The following is a 23,894-nucleotide window of genomic DNA, read 5'->3' as shown; positions in this document are numbered from 1 at the left end:
CATGTCACACATCTATGTCACCTCCTCTGAGAGGGCTTCACTGACCTTGCTAACTAGGTCTTCCCATCACACTCTTTTCAGCACCTGGTGTAGTTCCTTCCTGGCACTTATCATGATCTGTACGTAAGTATTTGTCATTTTTTCTTTGGTTTTCTCCACCACCAGACTGGTCTTTGAGAGCAGGAACCTTTACCATCTTATTTCCCGATGTAATCCTATTGAGTAACATGTACCTAGCACATCGCAGGTACTCAAGAAACAGGGGTTGGGTGAACGACCAAGTGGTTGAATGATTCTGTTTTGGGATAAACCTGAATCGATTCTACAGATTACAGATATGACATCTTAAAAATATAATTCAGCTCTTGTAATTGTTAAGTAAAATTCAAGAGTATGGAATAAATATTTTTAAATTGATTAGTAAATATTTCTTGAATACTTACCATTTACACAGCATTGTGGAAGATATAAGAAGTATAAAACATGATCCCTACATTCAAAAAACATCGTTAAAGAGTTTTCTCCCTTAAAAAATTCCTAAATAAACAAATGATGAGGTAGAAAAGGTCTCTGTTTCGTTTTAGATTTACCCACTTCCACAGTGCTTTGGCCAAAGCTGTTTTCCCCCTGAACTTTACCTGGACTGTAACAGGAAATCATTTAAGTTATCAAGTGACATTAAACTACTGGTCCGCAATCTCTTACCTGAATCCTTTCAGGCCAGATGAGTTGCGGAATTCAAACTCAATTTTTCATTTTATCTTTTACTTTTGAAGGGTAATGTCATGCCTACACCATACACTGCACGATACCCACAGTACGGTACGGGGCCACTTGAACAGTCAAACACATTAATATGACTGTAACAAAAACCTGTAAATATTTGGAATAAATTAAGACAAATGGCTCATTTCAGTTCAGGTCTTATTGCCACATAAGTTAGGGGGGACACTGGTTTTCAAAACTTTTGGAGTATTAGAATTAAGAATAAGGCATTGAGTTCAACTTGGGAGGAAATAGGGTTTGATCGAAGTTGTTTTGGGGGAATGATTATAGAGAATACTGTGGCATTAAGAGGTGTGACTGTTTTGATGGAAAGAACACTGCAAGAAGCATAGAAACCGATTTTTTTTGAGCCCCTCCTGTGTGTTCATTAATTCATTCAGTTATTAGTTTTCGAGTTTATCAGGTGACAGGCTCCATTCTAGGAAATGGAGAAATACAGCACAAGTCACAGTCCCCACCCTCTGGAGTAAATGGCTACTCTTTACTGAATACTCACAATGTGCTGGCACCTAGACATTCTCAATATCTCATCTCATTACTTTAATTAGGATTCCAAAAAACGTGGATTTGAGGTTCTGCTCGGCCATTTCCTAATTAAGGCTTACAACTTCTCTGAGCCTCAGTTCCCCATCTGCCGCATTAGGACTAATCACATAGGGAGGGCTGTTGAGAGCAAGAAATGAGATGCGTGGGAAAGAATTTTGAACACGAAGGGCGGAGGCTGAGAGAAAATCAACTTCCAGCGACTACCCTCTAAGAGCACACAATTTACTTGGAGGGGGGAGCTGGAAGCAGGAAAGCTTCTAAAAAGTGAGAGTGACGTGACGGCAACACACGCAGCAGGGACCTTCCCCGCCTCAGACTGTGCGGCCTAGTCCACCTCTCCCCGGGCCTCGGGCAGCGGACAGCGCCGGCGTGAGACCAGGCGGGCAGCAGACCCCTCCCGGCCCCCCTCCACCAAAATAGAGTCTATTACCTAAGGGGAAGGTCCAGCTACCACATCAGGGCATTTTTCAAGTTCAAGTTCACTCAAATTCAAGTTCCCTGGTTCCCAGGCCCAACTGCCCATCCTTCCCCACTTCCGCTTCCTCACTTCCGGCCCCTCACTTCCGGCCTCTCCTAGGTCTGGTGCCGGTGTCTCCCAGGGCTTCAAGCTATAGGAATGCTTGGGGCTAAAGTATCCCAGCCTGAGGATATCGAGTGGAATGAAAGTAAATGTCTTCATTTCACAATCTGTTGATCTGTGATGCTGCCCTAATCCTCCTTTCAAAGAATACATTTTACAGTTTGGGTTAGTGTAATTTTAACTGAGTTGAAATGCCATCCGCAGCTGATTTCCATCTCAAAAGAGAAAGAAATTAATAGTAGTCTCTAGAGATTAAAAGAGCAGTGTGCGTGATGGGCAGTGATGGAGTGCCTTCACTGACGGCCTCGGGTACCACTGATGCATAGTGGATGAAACATTCAACTGGTCTCCAGTGAACACCGACTCTGTGCCAGGCGCCCCACCACGCAGTAAGGACCATGACCTAAAACACGAATGCAATGCTGGATGAGTTTACAGGTAAGTGGAGGTGACAGGCACCATCCCAGAAGATTGTGACAAGATGTGTATCGTGTAATAAGACAGGAGCGAGCGTGTAATTTTGCCAAGGAGTACTTAAGGGCAGGTTTCACAGAAGAGTTTATATCAGAATTGAATCTTGAAGAATGACAGGGAGTTCACTGACTAGACAAAGGGGAGGAGGCCATTAGAGGCAAAGGGCGCCTGTGTAAAGGCTTGAAAGCTGAGAGCACCTATCATCTTGGTAAAACTGCCAGGACTGTAGTTACTATGGCTGTTGGAAAGGCTATTAGTAGAACAGCAGCGGGAGATGAAGTGACGGAGGAAAGTGAGATCATTAAGGACCTTGTCCATACTACTAGGTGATTTTATCCTTTAGGCATTGAAAATATAATAAAACCCTCATTTTAAAGCATGTTGGTGGTTGAGTAGAATATGTCAACATTCCACTAGGGTGGAGGTGAAAGACTGAGTAGATGCAAGTAACATTTGTTTTCAGTTCCTACTACTTCAATTATAATTATTATTATAAGATACTGACATGTAGATAGGTAAGTATAAAATAAGATGATAGGAGATGTGAAAGATGTTGGTGTGTTTGAAATAGTGCTTAGCCTGCAATAATATAAAGTAGTGGGGGTAGGAGCCAGAGAGAAATTGAAAAGGTGGCCCAGAAACCGACTGTTCAGGGCCTGAATACCAGGCTAAGTTGTTATTCTATAAAGTAGGAGGGGACAAACAACAAGAATTTTATATATTGAGTTACAGTTTATGAAGATTTTTTCTATGCATATCTTATGTAAATTTCAAAGGAACTCAAAAGTAGGCATCAATTACCCCCATTGCACCTATGAGACAGTGAGTTTGAGCAACATGCATTCATTCTACATTACCGAGCACCTGCTATGTGTCAGACACTGTGCTGAGTGATGGGAATTACAAGGAAATTATAGTCTAATAGAGGAGACAGGAATAAGTCAGCAATTATAAGTTGCCATGATAAAGGCAAGAATAGAGTGACATGGGAGTAAAAAGGAGATTTGTCTAAATCTACAAAGTTAGGGAAGGCTTCCTGGAGGAGGTGAACTTGAGCTGAGTTTGCAGGAACAAACAGGTTACATGAATTGCCCAAAAACATTCAACTAGCAGGTGATTTAGCTAGAACTTGAACCCAAATCAGCTGCATCCAATTCTATACCCTTTCCCCTACCCTAAGGAGTAACCTTGGGTCATTGACATTGCTTGAGCTCTGTTGGCATTCTCACTCACAAGTCTACCTTTTGTGTTTTCAGAAGGTCAGAGATTCCCAGGTTTAAAAGAAAAAAAAAATTCCTCTTCTTCTTTTAGAACAAATCTCTGGGTGAGTTCGAAATGGAATTGATTAGGCAAAAGTGTAAAGTGTTACATACCTAGTGGAATTAACTCTGTTAAAGAGCCATTATGTAAAAGGTCCTTCTTGTCTGCTTTCCTCCATTTGGGGGCACCATAATTTAGTTGCAGTATTGTAGCAGTCACCAAATGCAGACATCATTTCACAACAGTTACTTGGTGTGTTTTTTCCCCCTGAACTCAGAGTTTTACAAAAGACAACAAAGTTTTCTTCTCTTGATTTCTAGGGCATCACTGCTCCCTCCCATTTCCTTGGCTGGTTTCTCCTCATTTCTCTGACCTCTCAGCTTTGGAGGGGTCTGTTCTCTATCTGTATTCATTCTTTAGGTGGTTTTATCCAGTCTTATAGCTTTAGACATCCTTTTCTCTCTCAACAACTCTCAAGGTGTTATTACAGCCCTAACCTCTCCTGACCGTCCCGCTGATGTTTCTCACCAACATCTCGAATGTAATATGTCCAAAACGAAGCTCCTGATCTTCAAAACCATCTCCCCCATTTCAGTAAATGACGATCCTTGCTTCTAGCTTCTCCAGCCACGACCTTGGAGTCATCATTGAGTCCTCTCTTTGTCTCTCATACCGCACATCATATCCACCAGTTCACCTTTAATACAGGTGGCTCCCAAGTCTGGGTAGTATGTGGTCAGTAGATAATAAATGGTTTATCAGTACCGCGTTCTAATACATGATAAAATGTAATATTTATGTTTCCAGATTTTATGGTCACCCTGTATATTCAGAATTCAATCACTTGCCACCACCTTCACTTCCAACCACCTGTCCTAAGTTGCCATCATCTCTTGCCAGGACTATTGCAGTAGTCTCCTAACTGGTCTCTCTGCTTCTGCTCTTGCTCCTTTACAATATAATCTCAACACAACAACCAAAGAGCCTTTTAAAACTTAAAACCCAGGTCAGATCATATAACTCCCCAGTTCAAAACCTTCCGTTGGCTCCCGTCTCACTCAGAGCAAAATCCAGAGACCTTGCCATGGCCAGCAAGGCCCTCTGTGTTCTAGCCCCTCCTCCCTCTCCAACCTCTATCTTGACTCCTCTCCACCTCACTGACTGAGTCAGGCTTGCTCCCCCCTTAAGGCTTACACCTGCTGGTCCTTAGACCTACAAAAACTGTTTCCTCAGAGAGCTATCAGGCTGGATCACTCACTTTGTCTTGGACTTGACTCAAACATCCTTTGATCTCCCAGTAAAATCGCAACCTCAGCCACACTCCCTCTGACTCTTGCCACATTTTATGTTTCTCCGTGGTAGTACAACCATCTGACATACACACTGTTTCTCCCTGTGCCAGAGGGTATGATCCAAGAGGGTGGGGACTATGTTTTGTTCACTGATACATTCCCAGCACTTAGAACAGGCCTAACACAGAGTAGGTGTCCAAACGTTACTTATCAAATGAATGAAAAGAGAATGTTTGGATCTACACTATTGAATGAGAAGTACACATTTTACCATAAAGTTTAATTAAACATAATTATGCACAAGGAGTTTTGATATTAATAATGATCCCCTCCAAAGGAATTGATGAAAATTTTTAAACAAGTATGGTCTTAAAATTTCTCCATTGTGCATAAGTTCAGATTTCACATATTCCTGAACCTTCCCAATTTTGCTGATAATTTTTCTGAGTGTCCATGACATTAAGGACTGAAATGCTGGCATTCTCACATTACGGTCTTTATGCTTAGGTCCTGCCTTTGCACTTGTTCAGTTACAGAGCTGGTATGAAATGAACCACTGCAATGGCCTTGCTTCTCTCCCAGGGTGCTCTATAACACACCTGCCAATCATTACTTACTACCGAAATAACTTCTCGTTGAGATGTTCCTGTCCTGCCTCTACCCCTTACTTGTAAGGGAGAGGGGCTCTAGTCTGCTCCCTGGGCACAGTGCCTTGTGGAAAAGTAGCTTCCTCATTAGGGTGTGAGCTGAAAACACCACCATACTTCCTATAGTTCACTGCTTCCTCTTTCTTCTCATTCCCCAGTCAGGGAAGTTTTAGGGACTCAGTGTTTAACCACCTCTGAACACTGGCTTGGGATGAGGACTGTGGCCAGAGGACTTCAGTGTTCAAAAACTGGCAAAGGAGCTGGTGGGTGTAGCAATGATCCAGCTCCTCACACCATAAAGACTGAAGAACACTGAGGCCAACCATTGTTTTAAAATCAGCAACATGTCGTTATCTCGAAAATCCTATCTTTATAGTGTGTGGAAATAATGGGGACCCTATTCAGACACAACTTGAATTTAAGAACATTCAACAAACCAGCATTCATAAAAAGAAAGTCCTTCATTAAGGAATTAAGAGTCGCAAATTACTCCTTTTAACTCATTCAACACATACTTACTGAGCACCCACTGTGACCAAGGCACTCTGCTGATTCTACACCAGATTCTTCTTTTCTATTTCAACAAAAATATTGAGCAATTGCAGCCAAGGGAAAAGTTCAAAACAAAGAGTAAATCTTGAGCAAGATCGAAGTATAAAGGGGCAAAGAGATAGAAAAGGACACCGTTTCACATTATGGAATAAGGTTACATTTTAGCACCCCAACTTGAGTCTTATATGGTACTCTCCTTTTTTGCCTTCCAGGGATTAATGCCAGGGACATCCTGTGAGCCCACATTTCCCTCTTTATTTTGGATCTGGTCCCAAACTCTGAATTGTACCACTTAGCAACTAGCAACTTGTCTAATTTTGTGTAAAAGATGCAACGCTGCAATCCATTTTCTCGCAAGAGCAAAGAGAGAGGAAGAGGCCTTCGTGAGTTGGTATAGGAGGGAGGAACTTCAAGAGGAGGGCGAGCTATGCATTTGAAGGTAAGAACTGAGAAAGTTGAAGGTGAACAGAAACTTTAGGTCAGTGAAAAACCTTAAAATCCCAGACATCCTTTCGTCCAACCAACTCAAGAGAAAATGAATCTCAGAAATTGAAGCAACCAGCCCCAGTTCATGTCTGACGGTGATAAAACTGGGATTAGAACACATCCTGGCTCAGAGCCTTTTGCTTGTTTGTTTTAAGGGTGATTTTATGGGCTAAGAGGAGTACTGTAGGTTGAGTGCACTAAGGAAGCATTTTCTCTGGGATTTTAATATTTTGAGCGATCTAAGGTGGTATTAAATAAGTTCCCCTAAGAATTCCTACTGCTTCTCTGAATGCACGGCTATACTAAGAGAAAATGAGAGTTTTCCTTCAGGCCAGCAGCAGCTTGTCCAATGGACCATCTCTAGGATGAGAAATTTTCTTATGTGAACATAATCGTTCACGGAGGAAATTGTTAAAACTGAAACCAAGCACAAAGAAGCAAAAGTGTTTCATGGAACCTTCTGCATTTTAGTTTAACTCTGGCAGCAAGAAAACAAAACCACATAATCTAAGGCTCACGCCCAACACTCTGAAGCCTCATATCTGCTAGTTCCTGTGCGGTTTGCCTACAGACGGCAGGGCCGACTGGGGGCCGTTTGGAGGAGGGCGTACGGGGTGGGGAGGAGGCGCCAGTAATGGATCTGTGAGCGTGTCTGTCCTCTGTTAGCGCGGTACCTGGACGACAGCACAAGGTGGACCCGTACTCTGAAATGCAGTAAATTGGATGTGAATTCATCTTCCTTCTTGCAAGAGAGGATTCTAATAAGTTAGTGTCAAAGCCAAGATACAGATTCAACCTCATCTCTTCTAAAAGGTACGTCATCATGCAACATCGGTCCACATACTCTAGAGATCAGTGTTATAATTTGCAGGATGCTCTCTATGAGTCAAGTGTAATTAGAATGAATCCCATGGGCTCTCCAAATATTGTTCTTAATATTTTGGTGCATCAGCTGAGGTACCTAAATCTTTTGCGATAGCAATGTTTGTGGTGGTAGGATTTGACTTCTAGCAAATGAACTAAGACTTGTACCTTACCCAGCCCATTATACACACACACACACACACACACACACACACACACACACACACAAACTCTACTAACTGGCTTCTGAGCCTTCTCAGGGAGAGACTTTAGACTCTGGGATTACAGAGGTGAAATTCCACTTGACCATAGTCAGCATTTAATCCAAGCTGGGATGGGAAGGGGGAGGGTGAAGGGCTGAGCAGCCATGAATGAACGCTAGTACTCAGGTCAGGATTTCTCTCATTGCTTTCATTTCTACTTCTGTGAGTGTTTATGTTGCCCTTACAAAGAATGCCAGTTTGGGTTCCTTTACAAAAAAGAAAATCACGTTAAGATAGATTTCAAGAGGGTATTGTCTCTTTATTCAAGTTAACGGCGTGGAGTCTTAAGATAACTCCTTTATGCTTTGTGCCCCACTTGTTCCTAAACATGAGGTCTGAATACACACACCCAGGATTTTACTAACTTTAAAGTATCACATTTACATACCCGGAACTAGGCCCTGTCAATAAAGTATATGCAACGTAATTTGCACATTACTAAAAATATACATCCCCAGATAAATTGAGAGGAGGAAAAATGTTAGGATCCAAAAACCCACTGGAAAAGATTGTATGTGCTCATGTTATGTCATGTGAGAATGGAAAACCTCAGGTTGGAGACTCTTGTTCTATACAACTGCATGACTGTCTAGTTCTTTAGTGGGTCCCCCGCCCCTTTTTTTTCCTTCTCATATTTGGTTTTAGAAGGAACATTTAGTATAAGTATATTTTGCTTTAACAACCCCGTAATTGTTTATAAAACTTCGCATTTGTAAAATAATTCTAAAGTGATTCTCTTTATAAAAGGCTCCATTACTAAATAAAGAATGCTGTATAAATAGAGGATCATCTAAATGCATTTAAGTTACAAATTTTAAAAATTCTTATTTGTACTCTTTTTCGAGAACTTTTTTGGTTTTGTTGCAAAGAGAGATGGCCCCATATCATTGAATAAAATTACCTTTTTAGATTGAACTTGGGGTGTCTCCCATGTAGTAAACTGTAATCTTATTCTCCTAAAGTGTAATAGATTTTTTTTTAATGACTTTACTAAAGCAGAGGGGAAGGAGGTGATCGATTTGTTCAATATGAAGAAATATCTCTATTGCTAATATAATATCCTTTTGAATAGCTTCCACATCTAAGGCCCTGATGAAAATCCCCCTTTTTAAAAAAAATGTCAGTTGTTCTACATTTACCTTATAGGGATATTGTAAGAATAAATGATTGACACAGATATGAAGTGCCTTAGGAAAAGGCATTCATGAAAATGCAAAATGATATCATTATTAATTATTTCTTTGAGTTTTGATAGTTTTCTTCCCACCTCTTATACACAGTGTATCTCACTGCCTGAAGCCCTCTCTTTTAAAACCATTGCCTTCTGGAAGAGCTAAAAATGACCCTAGTTCCCACATATTTTTTGAGTCTCAGAGAATAAGACCCAATGGTATTGGTGACTTGTAGGGTTTATCCCTAGACTTGAGCAGAACTAACCTCTTTTCCTGGATCAAGAAAAGGCTACATTTGTTCAAAAATGTGTCATTAAGTGTGATTCCATCAGGATTTCTTAAACAAGTAACAGTAGCTGCTGGTAGTCCTAGGGACAGATTCTCCATTTTCGTGCCCTCATAAAACAAACTCAAAAGTTGGTCAAGAATCTTCGCGACCTGTTATTTGAATCAAAGGATAGAGTCAATTGGCCCCCATTTTGTCGATCACAAGTATTTGCCCAGCATATCTTGATCCGTAAAGAAACAACATAGCCTCATGTCTCTCTCTTTCCTTTTTCTTTTTCTTTTTTGTCACTTTACGATTTTCAGAAAAGCATAGTACATAAATAAACATTTACAAACATTTATTGAGCATTTACTATAAGTTGGGCCCTGTGTTAGGCATTGCGTTCTCATCAACAATGTTAATACTAGTCTTTAATACATTTTAGCCAATAGGAAGTCAGTAAATAATTTTTAAAAAGCAGTTTTTTTAAATATGCATTCAGAGGTAAACATTTTAAAGCATTAAAAAAAAAACCTATTACTAAGTACATGAAAACAAAAGTCTTACATGTTCTCCAAAGAATATGTAAGCATAGATCTTATGAAGAGAGTAAAGAAAATGTTCAAAAGTAAAGTTGAACTATTAGTACATTGAGTACCTCTATACTTACCACCTAGATTCAACAATGGCAAACATTTTGCTATATCTGTTCCATCTATATGTATTTCTTTCTGAACTACTTGTACGTTACAGACAAAATGACACTTCACTCCGAAACAATTCAGTACACGTCTAAGAAGGACGTTCTCCTAAGTAATCACAATACCATCATTACCTAAGAAGACGAACAGCAATTCCTTAATATCATCAAATATCTAGGCCATATCTAACTTTTGCCATTTGTCCCCCACATGTCTTCCGTAACTTAAAAATGGATCCAATTTTTAAAAAGGAAAGCACATTTTTTTGCATTTGGGTTTTACGTGTTTTTCTTCTACTTTGGATTCTTTTTAAGCGTTAGGCTAGTTATCTTGTAGAATGTTCCACATTCTGGATTTGTTGATGCTTGATGGTGTTATTTAATTTGTTCCCTTACCCCCTGTGTTTTCTGTAAACTACAAGTTCGAAGCAAAGCATTGATTCACTTTCGACTGAGCATTTTTTACAAGGTGCTCCATATTGCATCCCATCAGGAGGCACGAATGCCAGGTTGTTCCTCTGTGATGCTTACTTTGATCATGGCTCAAAGCAGAGATCTCACTCCAGGGGTCTCTCCTTTGTAAAGGTACTTTTCTCTCCTTTGCAATTAGCAAGTAATCTGAGCGAGTGACACTTTGGCACTGTGGTAATAGCCTATTTCCCAACCAACTTCACCAGTGGCTTTAGGGGAAAATCCTTGCCTAAATCAACTATACCGTTGGGGGTCATATACATTTTAGCACACTTTGAAGAAGGATTGGACATACAAATGTAGCAGCAGCAACAGCAGATATTTATTGAGTATATAAGTTCAGGTAATAATACTAACAACCATAATAATAATAAGTAACATTTCCGGAGTGATTGCTGTGGATCCAGACATTCTAGGTTTGAGGCTGAGCCTCCAGTTACAAACTGGGCCGACTGGAACAAGTTACTTAGTCTTTCTGTTCCATAGTTTCTTAACCTATAAAATGAGGGTAATAATGGCACCTATCTCATCATATTGTTTTGAAGATTAAATAATTGATACATGTAACATTCCTAAAACAGCATCTGTTACCTGCCAAGCACTGGGCTGACGCTTTGCAGGTATTAACTCATTTGCTTCTCATAATAGCACAGTGAAGTAAGTGCTAATATTATCCTTCTTTCCCAAGTGAGGAAACTGAAGCACAGAGAGGCTAAGTAACTTGCACAGTCATTTAATTAGTACGTGATAGAGCCTGGATTTGAAGCACGGCGTCTGATTCCAGAGTCTTCTCTCTGAAGACAGCGCATGTAATGAGAAGTGACACAAGGACATGGAAATTAGCAACAAGACCCTCCCACCACCACCTCCTAGGTTTTAAATTATTTTAAGTTATTGAAAATCTGGGAATGTTGCTACCAAAATGTGTTTTGGGTTTTGTTCATCTGAATAATAGCACTCTGTTAAGCATAGATGAGTATACTTATTGCATTTCTATAGCTTAAGGCTCTGTGTAAGAAACTTGAAACATTGAAGATAATACTAGGAACTGAAAAATGTAGAACTATGAAGAAATAGGAAGGAAAAAACTGAAAGGAATAATACAAGAGGGGAGTTATGAGACCTCAGAGCCTTGGGGTACAAGATGATATTTTGATGGAGTCAAAGGGGAAAAATCCCTCTCATTGTTCAACATTCCTGTACTGTATAAGATTGTACCACTAAAACACAAGAGTATAGCCGTTGTCAGATTTATGGAGGACCACATTGGATGTCTTCATGGGACGATGGATGAGTCTTATTAGATGGGAACTTCCCTGGTTGGTTGTCTCATACACTTAAGGCATTCTGTAAGTCAGCCCATGGTTTCTGAAACATGATTGTATACAGAAAAGGCCTCACAAGCTGGGTATTGGCCTTCATTAGCATTACAAGAGGGTCCCAGTGCTGTCTTACTTGCTCCTTCAATTGCCATTACAGAAAGCTCTCAAGTGTAATTTTCTGAAGAGAACTAAAAATAAGTGAGAAAAAAAAAATACAACATTAATAATGTTTTTATGCATTTCTAACACAGTCATTGCTAAATTAGTTCTGCCTTTTTAATGTGTTTTAATGAAAAGTAGCATAATTGGTCAATTGGTCATGAATAATACTTTTTCATTTGTTTTTCTCCACACCTCTCAGCCTTCCAGAACCACAGGTTTAATGTGGCAGCCTACAAATGGTTTATGATTTGTGCCTTTTTTCTAGTACTTTATGGGAAAATACTGGAAACAAACTGCTGAGAACTCAGTAGGAACTCAGTAAATAATAAGTATATAATTCTCTTGTTAGATAGGATTTAAAAAAAAAAAAAAAAGCCTTTTAAATAAGTAGGAAATATTACTAGGGAAGTAGAAAAAAATCTAGTTGATTTGTAATTTGAAATTTGTATTCACACTTTATGTCACAGATTTTTATCACGTTATGGAGCAAAATGTGAGGTCAGATTTGCTCCCCTCCCCCAAATAGATTTATATTCTAAAAATATGGATTATCGAATCATTAAGGCTAGCAGGAAGATCTCAACCATAAGTTACATCTAAGAAAATTGTCGTATCTCAATACATGATATCAACCCTTTGAGTTGATCATAAATATGTTGATATCCATCCACAGCACATAGTTTCTTTAATTTTTTTATTTAAGAATCAACCGTGTTTGCTTTTTTTTTTTTAATTAAATTTATTGGGGTGACAATTGTTAGTAAAATTACATAGATTTCAGGTGTACAATTCTGTATTAAGCACATAGTTTCTTATGGCAGTGGTGCGGTGGGGGTGGAGGGGAGTGTCAGACACATTTATGAAGCTGAAGAAAGCTATAGAAACTCTCCCGGGGTGGGGGGAATGTGCCTAGCTCTCATCCACACACTCCTTTACACAGAATTTCCAATGGTCCGTGGGCCTTGGAGTCCACCCATACGTCCAGTCAGGAAAGTTTTCCTTTATCTGAAGTTTTGTTTTGTTTTGTTTTGTTTTGTTTTAAATTAAATTTATTGGGGTGACAATTGTTAGTAAAATTACATAGATTTCAGGTGTACCATTCTGTATTACATCATCTATAAATCCCATTGTGTGTTCATCACCCAGAGTCAGTTCTCCTTCCATCACCATATATTCGATCCCCCTTACCCTCATCTCCCACCCCCCACCCGTTTTGTTTGTTTTTAACCTTGAACCTTGTAAAACTTAAAAAGAGTTTTGACATATTATCTCATTTGATCTTTGAGGTAGACAGACCACACAGTTTACCTCTCATGTTGCAGAGCGGGAAAAGCAGAGCTGGTGAGTTTAAGAGACTTGCTCAAGGTAATTTTGCTAATATCTGCCGAGACTTAATACCGAGGCTGGTGAGTTATATAGTCCAGGGCTCCTTCTGCTACAGTTGTCTGGGCACAGGATTCTGGAGATGCAGGGACCTTTGATGGGGCTTCTGGAAATCTGGATTCTGGCTCTACCGGAAGCTACCTGTGTGACTTTGAACAAGACATTGTAACCTCTCTGGGCCTCTGTTTCTTCCTTGGTCAAGTGAGAGGTTAGACTGCATGTTTTCTGAAGCCCTTTTGGTTCTGTGGCAAACTACCTAATCTTACTGGGTCTGAGAACAGAAATGACCTTTTCTGTGATAGATGGGAAGACCTTTCTATCCTTCCCTGTAGGTCATAAGAGCTGGCATCCAATTCATGATGGGTTCCTTTGCAATGTCCAAAGCCTGTTAGAAACTATAAACATCAATAGTGCTTTGACGGGCTGCGTGTGTGTCATTCGGCTGGTGGCTTCATTTTCCTGCAGGGCTGACTGTCTCACAGCAATTTTGCTCGAACTCTGTACTCTACATCAGACAGACATACCGCCATCTTTTATTATCCCTCTTGGGCAGCTCAGAGTATAATATAGAAATAAATAACACTGATGGACTTATTTTGGACTGGTAGACCTTATCCTTCTAAAAAGGTTATTCCTCTTGAAGGACCCAAACCTTCCATCTGACTTTTCATTATTAAGAGTTATTTCCTTTAATGTCCCCCAAATGTGCTTGGAAATTGGAGACTCATGAGAGGGCTTGTAATACTGAATGCAGAAGCCCTGAGACAGGAAAGATATGGCCAAGCCCTTTAATTTTGGAGATATTTGGAGAATCTTTGTAGGTTAGAACAAATTTGTAGGTTAGCATTTGTTTCAGATTTATAAAAAGTGTCCATAGCATATGCTGCCTAGTCCACAAAATCCATGATATAGCCCCAGTTTAATTCTAAGTGTCTCTGGGAAGCTAAAGCAAGCAGAAGATTCTCATGCACCATATGTCAGTAAACTCGGGTTTTATAACATCAATTGTCAGAGCAGTGGAACCGCAGAACCAAGGGTCGACTACACATTGCAGGAAACCACGTTTCCCCACCCCCCACCCCGCTCTTGGCCTTGGGACTAATCCAAGCCCAATGCTGTTAGCATGGATAGTCTGGCTACCTCAATCACTGGGATGGTGAAAATCTCTGTTTGTGATTATCAGCCGATGATAGGAAATTGGGGACCCTGCTTCTCAGTTTTTTGCTCTTTGAATTTTCTAAAAGAACTGCAGGCTGGCAGATGGAGTTATACCGATTTCTTACAGACAAGTGTATTAACTTGCTCTGTACCTTATCAGGTCATTAGACTGTGGGAGGTAGTACTGTCCAGGGATGAGAGTGATGGAGCGTGAGCTTAGCTCCTGCGTCCTGTGTCTTGTTCTCAGCCTCGTGGGTGACTCAGTGTGCCCCATGCATCCTCTGTCCTTGAGTGACATGATACTGTTCTTCAACCTGCTGCATAGGAGACTTAAGAAGATACGTACATTGTTACCCCCAAAGCATTTTTATATATTTGACACAGTATAAATATGCAATGCCTCATTCATAAAATGCATAACATGGTGCTTTCTTATTTAAACCCATTTTGTTGATTTTTCTACCTCCTAGACCAATATTGTTAGACTGCTCATTCATTTTATAAATCAGATGCTGTGTGAGGTTGTGACTTGACACTTGGTACCCTGTAAATATCCAGAGAAACAAAAAAGGAGCAATTGTGGTCAAAGGATCCCCTAGTGGGAGAGAAATTCTCAAGACCTAAAACAAGGAAGATGGAGCTCTTAGTAAACTTTGTTTTTGTCCAGCGTGGATACATAACTTTTAATTTAAAATGCAAAACATAGGGAAAAGTAAGATTTACTACACAGCCAACTTTGTCAGCTCATGTTATTTTGGAAAGTGAAAGGTCAATTAGGTGTTATTATCATCAAGAGAGCAAGCTGTAATGCTTTGTCATGTAGACGCTATACAAAATTATCTGTCTGGTTACTTTAATTCATCTTCTGGCTGCTGTCAACCGACATCCGCTCTGTCCCTAATTCACTGTACCCAGATGTACTGAGAACATTTAGGGTAATAAAAACAAAAACAAAATAGGGTCTCTTTCCCTAAGGAACTAACAAGCTATTAGGGAAACTGGGACAAACAAAATAAAATGCTACTGCGGGTGCAAAACTCATGATGAGGAGATAACAGAGTAAGTGGCTCGAGGTGGGGCTTTGCAGAGAGGATGCACCTGCAGGCAGAGGGAGATGGCTCGTCAGAGGCACAAATGCATCCACAAATTTGCACATTTCAAGAAAATCATAAGCGGATCAGGGTCTTCTTCACTGAAGGTCTGTTTATTTTGCAAATGACAGAGTTGAGAAGGCTCGCTTGAATTTTTTTCCTTGGGGATCCAGACATTAAACTTCTGCCACTGGAAACTGTGCCTCAAGCTCTTTTCCAAGACTGCTCTTTTCTCACTTCCGATTGTGCCCCTCTCCAAGTCTTTTCTTTCAAGCATAAATGTCCTTGGTTCTTTTAACTACTCTCTTATAATGTGGTTTTACATACTCTCATCCCGTTAAATGTTCACCTCTGATGGACTTCAGTTTAAGGGACTTCCTAAATCATGGTGCCCAGAGTGGGACAGCGCTCTCCAGAAGTAGTCTGACAAATGCAGAACACAATGGAGTAGTTGCCTCCCTTGATATGTACCTTATACTTCTATTAGTATAGCCCAAGATCGCGTAAGTCTTTTTGACATTTATGTCACACTGCTGACTCATATTGAAATTGTGGCCAGCTAAAACCCATGTGTTCCCATGCACTACTATTAAGCCAGATCTTCCTTATTCTGTACTTAGACGCAGAGGTTTGAATGTAGAGCAATGTATCCCTTTTATACATACTTAATCGTATTGGTAACAACCTACCAGAGCTAGCATATTAGTTCTCCATTCCAGGGGGTGTATACTTATTTGCTGATGAGGTCACAGCTAGTCTCCTGCTGGGTCCCCAGAAGAGGCCTCCAAAGGGTTAGGACTCAATTATCCCCTTCCTGTCGATAAATTGTCTGCAACCTTGGACAAATCTACATCTTTAAACAAACCAGGGAACCTCAACCTTCCTAACTATAAAATAGGAGCAAATATGCATGGCCATTTCCTTCCCAAGTACACGCAATGATGAGTCAGATGTCTGCAAAACTCTAAGTAGAAATTACTCAGGGGCGATATAGATGAGAGGAAGAAAATTTCATTTAAAGCTCTCAGCAGCTTTCGGAAGATTTGATTATCCTTATCACTATACGTTACAGTAAATAACATTCATTCTTGCAACTGTTTTAAAGTTATAACTGAGTTATCTGACTTGAGGTTGTAACATCATGTCATGTCAGTATAATTTCCATGCACAATTTTTTTGAATTTGTATAAACACCATAAAGTATATCTGTCTCATTGCAAGGCCTCTTTTAAAGTGATTCTCCTTTCTCCATCCCCTCCCCCGGCCCCATCCTCACCTTCTTCCGTTAGTAAAACAAGGACTACAAAAGACCTTGAATTTTAGGTTTCCATCAGACTTTTGGCAACTTTTACAAGTCTTGCCAAACTGGCTTAGCAGTTTGTAGGTTTGTATTCCTGGCCAAAGCAGGGGACTCACAGGTAACTTGTATAATAGTTACAATCTCAAGCTAATAGAAATGTCACATTGTAAAACACATCCCGAGCAATTTCGTTCCTTATAGAAAGGTGCAGGGAATGTCCACATTTTTCTAATCTGCCATTCTAATGTAAATTTTAATGTTGCTCTCACGACCTTGTGACCTTGTAATCATTAAGATAGACCCCCACTCCCACCCCTCCCCGGTGATTTTGATCTAGGGCCTTGCTACTCAACATGAAATTCGGGAGCCAGTAGAATTGACACCACCAGGGCCTGTTAAAAATGAGGATTTCAGACCCTGCCTCAAACTGACTGAATCAGAATGTGAACTTGAAAAAGATTCCCTGGTAATTCTCACACACCATAAAATCTGAGAAGAGCTGACCTAGGGTGAAGGGATTTCACGCATTTTCCCCATCACCTACCTTGTATCATAATACAAAACTTACAAAATTCCATTTGGTGCTTATTAAGAGTTTAGAGTTGTTAGCTAAAACTTTACCAGATTTAAATATTCTATATACATCCAGCTATTTCTCAAAGTATATATAACTGGCTTTAAAATACTTTTGCCTTTCTGGGTTCTTGCAGAGCAGGGGTTCTCAGCAGGAGATTATTTTGATACCTCCTCCACACCAGGGACATTTGTCAGGGCCTGGAGACATTTTTGGTTGTCACAGTTTGAGGTGTGTGTGGGGGCTACTATTGGCACCTGGTGGGTGGAGGCCAGCAATGCTGCTAAAGATCCTACAATGCACAGGACGGTCCCCACAACAAAGACTTAGTGAGCCCCAAATGTCAATGGGAACGAGGTTGAGAGGCCCTGTCATAGGGGTAGATGGTTTGGAGAGAAAGATTCAGATGGGCATCCACGCATAACAGAACGCCGTAGGAAAATTGAGCCACGTGGCATGTCATGAGATGGCCAGGCAAAGAACAGACAGACAATGGCCTGAGTGATGATGGAGGGGCTTTCGGGGAAGGGAGCGGAGAATCCAGCCACAGGTGAGAGGAGACATCAAGAACAGATAGTAACCCGTGCTCCGTGCACAGAGACAGTCAGCTTTAGGGAACAGGGCTGGGGTTCAGAGACTGGGCATGAGCTACGGCAAGTGTGGGCTAGAGAGATGCAAAGTTTCAGTCCGGGAGTGGATTCTAGGTTTGATCTCAAAATCGTTAGACCTGGAAAACAAGAGAGGATTTTGGGTGTTAGGATAGGAGTGCACAATGGATGTCAGTAAATCCAGTAAGATGTGGACTTAGGAACAAGTCAGAGTCCCCCTTGCTAGAATTGGCACACCTCACAGCCAGGCCAGCAGCAGGGGGTGACATGGCACAGAGTTAGCCGAGTTTTCAGCTAGAGTGAGCTTCTTAAATCCCTCCCAACTGAAAAAAAGTCTTAGTGTTGAGTCTGCAGTACGGTTCACTTGCAAGAAGCAGTCAAGTGCTTCCAGCCATGGGGATAGGAGGGCAAGAAGCAGTCTGGGTTGTGACACTCGCTGCTGAAAAGCCACGCGATAAGAGGTGGAGTAGAACTTGAGAGGTTCTCCAGGTTATGTTCCTACCAGGGCACCTAAATCGTTTCAGAAAGGTCATCTGCTCTTCAAGTGTAAAATTCTTAAGGACCTGTGCCGATGCCTTATAATCCATCTACCCCAAACCTTCTTCTGCATTCCTAACCCCAAATTCCCTTACTGCCACGTAAGGCAGCCTTCTTTCATCCTACCCTGCACAGTGTGCCAACATTCAGTTATGGGAAATAACACAAACTACCTCCACAACTGTCAGACCCAGCCTTCTCTTCTCCAGGCTAAAACATCTCAATCCCAGTAGCATGTCACCCTGAGTCTCTGCCCAGCCTCTTAATCCCTTTGTTATTTTCTGTTCCCTCTCCACGTCTTGTCTGCTTATGATAGTCGCCACCAAATTCTATGTATTGAATATGTACTGTGCGTCGAGTGCACATTGACCAGGGAGAGCAACGAAGGGAAACTATAAAAGGACGTATATAACTTGGTTGGTTTTTATTAGTCTCTCTCTTCTTTGTCCAAGGTATTGTTAATCTTTGTCAAGTTCAGAGTCTACTTGGAGCAATCGTCCTAGGCTAATCCATTCTAACTTGTTGGTTGTCCTGCAAATGCTTTCACTGTGGCCCTCGGGACAGTGGAGTACACTGTCATATGAAATAGCTCTGCTGTGAATTTACTGTAAATAAAACTGGGATAAATGCATTTGCTCAGTTCCAGAGAAGACATTATCCTGCCATGTGGGTTTTGTTTCAAATGAGCTGCAAAGCCAAGTTCGTTTCCACAGAAAGGGGTTTATTTATTCAACGGAATTCACTCATTTTGCTGCATCTGGATTAATTCCATTTCAGGTCATGTCTCTAAGTAGAAAAGTAAACTGATTTGCAGCAGGCTAAATGGATATGTTGATGCACCCAACGTCAGTGAGATTTATTCCGACTAGATTACAACCCTCATGGTGTGCCAGTTTTAGCTTCTATAAAGTAGTTGCAAAAGTGCACCACTTCAGTACGTGTGTTGAAAACAGCTTATCCAAGACGGGAATGTTGGGGAATGAGAGAAAACACAGATGTGCAAAATGACGTGAGCCTGCCTCCCCTTCCTCAGTCTGGAACCTCTCTTCCACTCCTCGATGTCATAAACAATATTCCTTTTATTCTATACCCATGGTCTACAAGCCACCATTTTAGATTTTTGAGTTGTATTTCATGTGGCACTGCTCAAGGTACACACCCCACCCCACCTGTGGTTGAGCAGGTCCTGGCTGGAGGCGTGCTGTGTGCTCAGCACCACTGCCCACCCCGGAGGAGGGGCAGGGGGGCCGCCATCCTCCACGCGCTGTCCCCTGTGGCTGGCTGCATACTGTCTCCTCTGCATCACTGTCCATCTTCAGAGACGCAATCTCATTGTGCTCCCGGGACTCTCAGTGTCTAGTCCATCTTGGGACCCCTCCTTTCATTTCTCCTGAATTGCTCACTTGATCCCGGCGAGCACTTCTAACGCAACGAAGCTGCTGGAAGAAATTTTACTGATTTCTATAGCTAGTCATTTCTGTAACTAGCAGTTACTCTCGAAGTATCTTGTGGAGATGGGCCTGTGGTTTCACAGGGCGATTGTATGGATCAAACGTAATAATGTGTATAAAACAGCCATTTGTAAAGTGTAACATGCTCTCCAAAGGTAAATTATTACTGTATTATATGATTTTAGGGATTAGAACACATCTGGGTGATACATAAAAATTCAGTAAGCCTCGGTAGCACAGTTAAAAGCGAAAATTGGAGAATTGGGGGTGTTGACCCTTCCCTGGATAAGCTAGAGGCCTTTGATATTTCTTACAGCCAAAGCACGCCCATTTCATGGAGCACATACGCTCAGTTCAAGGACCGTGTCTGCGCACCAGCCTGGAGCACAGCCTTCTCTCTTGCTTGAGTTCCTCTATCCCCCACAGAGTCACCTTCCAAAATCCCCACCAACCTTCAAGGGCTAGCCCCAAACTGACCCCCTCTCCCCAGCTCTTCCCCAGACAGAATGAATCTCTTTCTCCCCAGCACTCCTGTGGGCCTTCTGGTAGAATTATTCATGCCGGTATTGATCTCCCTGAATTGACTGTGACCTGCTAAAGGGCATCTGCCAGGCCCTCCCCTCCTTCCACAAGTAACAGCTCAAAGTAGAGGATAAAGGCGAGAACTCCAGGGACCCAAAATGCCCTACAAAAAGGTTTTGTTCCCAGAGGCTGGTCTCCGATATGGAAATGTCCTTGGGTGAGCAACTTTTGGACCTGCCTGAAATGGAACAGGGTCTATTAAATAGACTCATAAAAACCCTGTGGGTACGTAGAGGTTTCTGTTTCTTCTTCTCTGGACTTTTCTGTGCATTTAAATGCTTTGTATTTTTAAATGAACATAAAAGACCCCATCCTATTGAAATGTCACTGAGTTGAGTAACTTTCACGGTGACTTGATTTTCAGCCTGTAAGTTTCCCTGTGGTTTAAATTACAAAAGTCATTCTTTGCATCCTAACTTAGTTGTATTTTATCTGCTGAATGTGGCACCCCTTGGAATTGTTAGTTCTTAGACTGTGTTTCACACCTTGCCAAGTTACACTGCATCTTTATTAAAAGGAACACCTTGTGCAGGGTGTGGGGCTCTTGGAGGATGCAAAGTACCACCTTTTAGCACATTTTTATAAAAAAAAAAAAAAAAAGAATCCTTGAGCTGTTTTATTATTTTAATACTTTATCTTTGGCAGAGCGGAAAGTATTTTTTTAGGAATCATCTCTGAACTAATGAGCCATATAACTATCGCCAAGTATATAATAAGTGCTCGATAAATATTTTTAAAATAAATTAAAATACCGTCCCCTTCTAAACAAAAGATAACTTCAGTCATTTAAAATAGAAAGCAACAGGTATGGTCTCCAATTGCTACTCCTTCGCATTTATCAGAAATCCTAGAAAAATGGGAAATTGGGGGAAAATCAGACACTGTTATGGAAACTGCATTGATGAGAGCAGATTATAATTTTGTTGATAGCGATTTGATACACAGTTATTTGAGGGTTTTATTGTTGCTGTGGATTAAAACTGTGTTGCTACCTATAACAGAAGATTGGCCCAGAGCCCTCATCCAATGCCAGACTCCAGCATCACGTCACCTCTGTTCTTTCAACAGCAGCCCAGGGCCCCCTCTCTCAAACTGTATGCCTGAAATCCTGGCCCAGACCCCTCACCTCAAACTCCGGCCAACTTCCCTAACAACACACTTTCTCCCCTTCCCCTGCCAGATGCTTCTTGTTCTCAGACATTACGCCCTGAAATCAGGGGCTTTCAGTGAGTTAAAAAGGGAAATATAGAATTACCTAGCTCTATCCGTGTTTTAAGTGTTCTTATAGACTTAAATGAGAGCCCTTGTGCAAAACCACTTGAACTTTCTTAAGATATGCTAATTTCTTTTCTCTCTTTGATTGAACTGTTGACCTTCTGGATATAGGACTAGTTATTACCTCAAGTATGTTTGGAACTATTCTTGCCCTAACCATTCTAAAACGCAATTAGCACGAAGACATTATTGTAGGAGCCCATCACCTTGGGCTGGGATCTCATTAGACAGCACAAATCGAGCAGAATTAGCGTGCTGCATGCTATGAAAAGAAAAAGAAAAAATCTCTAAGAAAAAGCTATGGCGTTGTAGGAGAAGTTACAATTACTGATTTCGTGAGCCGTCTCTTGCTCATACATTTGATTTGGATAAGGATCCAAGCACAGAGAGGGTTGAGGTTCTTCTGTTTGAAAAATGAAAGCAACTGTTTTCTCAGAACTCTGCTTATACGATGTGGCTGCTGTCATAGCTCTGGGTCAACCAAAACCAAAATAATACATTTTAGAGCTCAAGCTTCTCCACCACCACCACCCCCACCCCAAGAAATGCATCACATTTTAACACATAATCCCATTTGTCCGTGTAACAACAGATGCTAGAGAAAATGAATATTCTCTAGGCGGTAGTTAACAAACATGGGAAAACTGAGGCCCATGGAGGGGCACTAACTCGTGGGTAATTCACACTCTTTGAACATTCCCCATCTCTTCCACCATGGGGAGGAGCTCTTTATTTCTGAACTGAAAACCATTTCATGCTGCCTGCTCAGTTGTTTCTGTATGTAGCTAAATTTGGGACCAATCCCAACTATTATGAAACCATTATTATATGAATAATAATGAAGCTCCTCATTCCTGGGATCCCAAAGGTTGATATTTCCATTTCATTCTAAGGCACTCTGGATGTCCCCGGTCAGGCTTTAAATGATTGGAACCTTCGGGAGAAGGCAGCCTGATTCTGTCCTTTACCTCACTTGTAAGTCTATAATGTGTTTCAATGCGCAGAGGTGAGTCACATAAACAATAATTTCCCATTATTATAATAACATCTTTCCTTAATTGCAAACATATTTCTGACCTGAATTTATTCTTGTCATGGCTGTGTGCACAAGCAGCCATATTGACTCTACTATATGTTAATAATGTATTAATTAGCTTCCCAGTGCTGCCCAAACAAGGGACAGAAAGGATTTATCTAAATCATGACACATGAAACAATGCTAACACTTTGTTAATTATATTTTAAGGGCAGTCCCAGCTTTAGGTAGTGTAGCAAAATGTAGTCCTAATTTTTGAGAGATGGTAACAGAAAACACTACTCAATTGAGAAAGCATTTGTTTAGCACCTACTGTGTACAAACTCTTTGAGGCAAAAGAGACTAAGACAAACAAAACTGGTTAATTTCATTTTATAGTCATAGTTAAAAGGCAATAAAAGGTGAGGTAATATAAGTGTATTAATTTAGAATCATTCAGCTTAAATATATCAGCTGGAATCATATGAAATTGACAATGTCTGACAGTTTTGTACCAAACAAAATAGCAATTTCATATGAGTCAACCTGATATTAAGATCCTCTTGTCATGCTGTAGCAGCTCCTAAAAACATTACACCATTCAATTTCTTTCTGTTTTTTGAATTAAATGATTCATTTCAAGTCAAAGCTGTAATTATTAGATGATCAATGGAAGGTAAATACAGGTCAGAGATTTGACTCCTGCTTTTCGTATTTATTTTTGTAGACTCAAAATTAACATATATTTTGTAGTTTTAAAGTTTTTGATTATATTAGATACTTCTGTTTATTTGATTTAGAGTCATGGACCTAAATCAAAGTGTGATATTCCTCAGCTCAGTTCTTCATACGGTTTTCTTTGTGACCATCATGCAAAACCGGCATCTGTTTCCCTCTTTTCTACAGAGATATTTGATTGCAGAACACTCCACTTGGAAATATTTCTCTATAGGAGATTAAATCTGTCATCCGGTTTTGCCAGTCAGGTTACTGAGCAATCAGAATAGGTTTCCATATATATATATTCCACTAAATCCATCTTGTAGTTCCTTCAGCACTTAACAAATATTTACCA

The 23,894-nt window shown here is 40.7% G+C and overlaps 1 protein-coding gene across 3 annotated transcripts in view; it reads left to right on the top strand.

Moving 5' to 3' along the window:
• Nucleotides 1–1,916: 1,916 nt before the first annotated feature.
• Nucleotides 1,917–23,894, top strand: part of GRAP2 (GRB2 related adaptor protein 2) — a 71,195-nt gene continuing 49,217 nt past the window's right edge. For 2 of the 3 annotated variants that reach the window (XM_074326430.2, XM_088796375.1), the window contains exons 1-2: nt 1,917–2,350; nt 6,350–6,576. In XM_074326430.2, coding sequence (XP_074182531.2) covers nt 6,565–6,576 — 12 coding nt within the window. In that variant the 5' untranslated portion in view covers nt 1,917–2,350; nt 6,350–6,564. Of the gene's footprint in view, nt 2,351–6,349; nt 6,577–6,993; nt 7,437–23,894 lie in introns of those variants that run through there. The other variant, XM_074326428.2, reaches the window with a different exon arrangement.

This window comes from Rhinolophus sinicus, chromosome 1 (assembly GCF_057876585.1).
Source record: "Rhinolophus sinicus isolate RSI-liver-muscle chromosome 1, RSI-T2T, whole genome shotgun sequence".
Classification (NCBI taxonomy): domain Eukaryota; kingdom Metazoa; phylum Chordata; class Mammalia; order Chiroptera; family Rhinolophidae; genus Rhinolophus; species Rhinolophus sinicus.
This window is presented reverse-complemented; position numbering and strand designations above follow the sequence as displayed.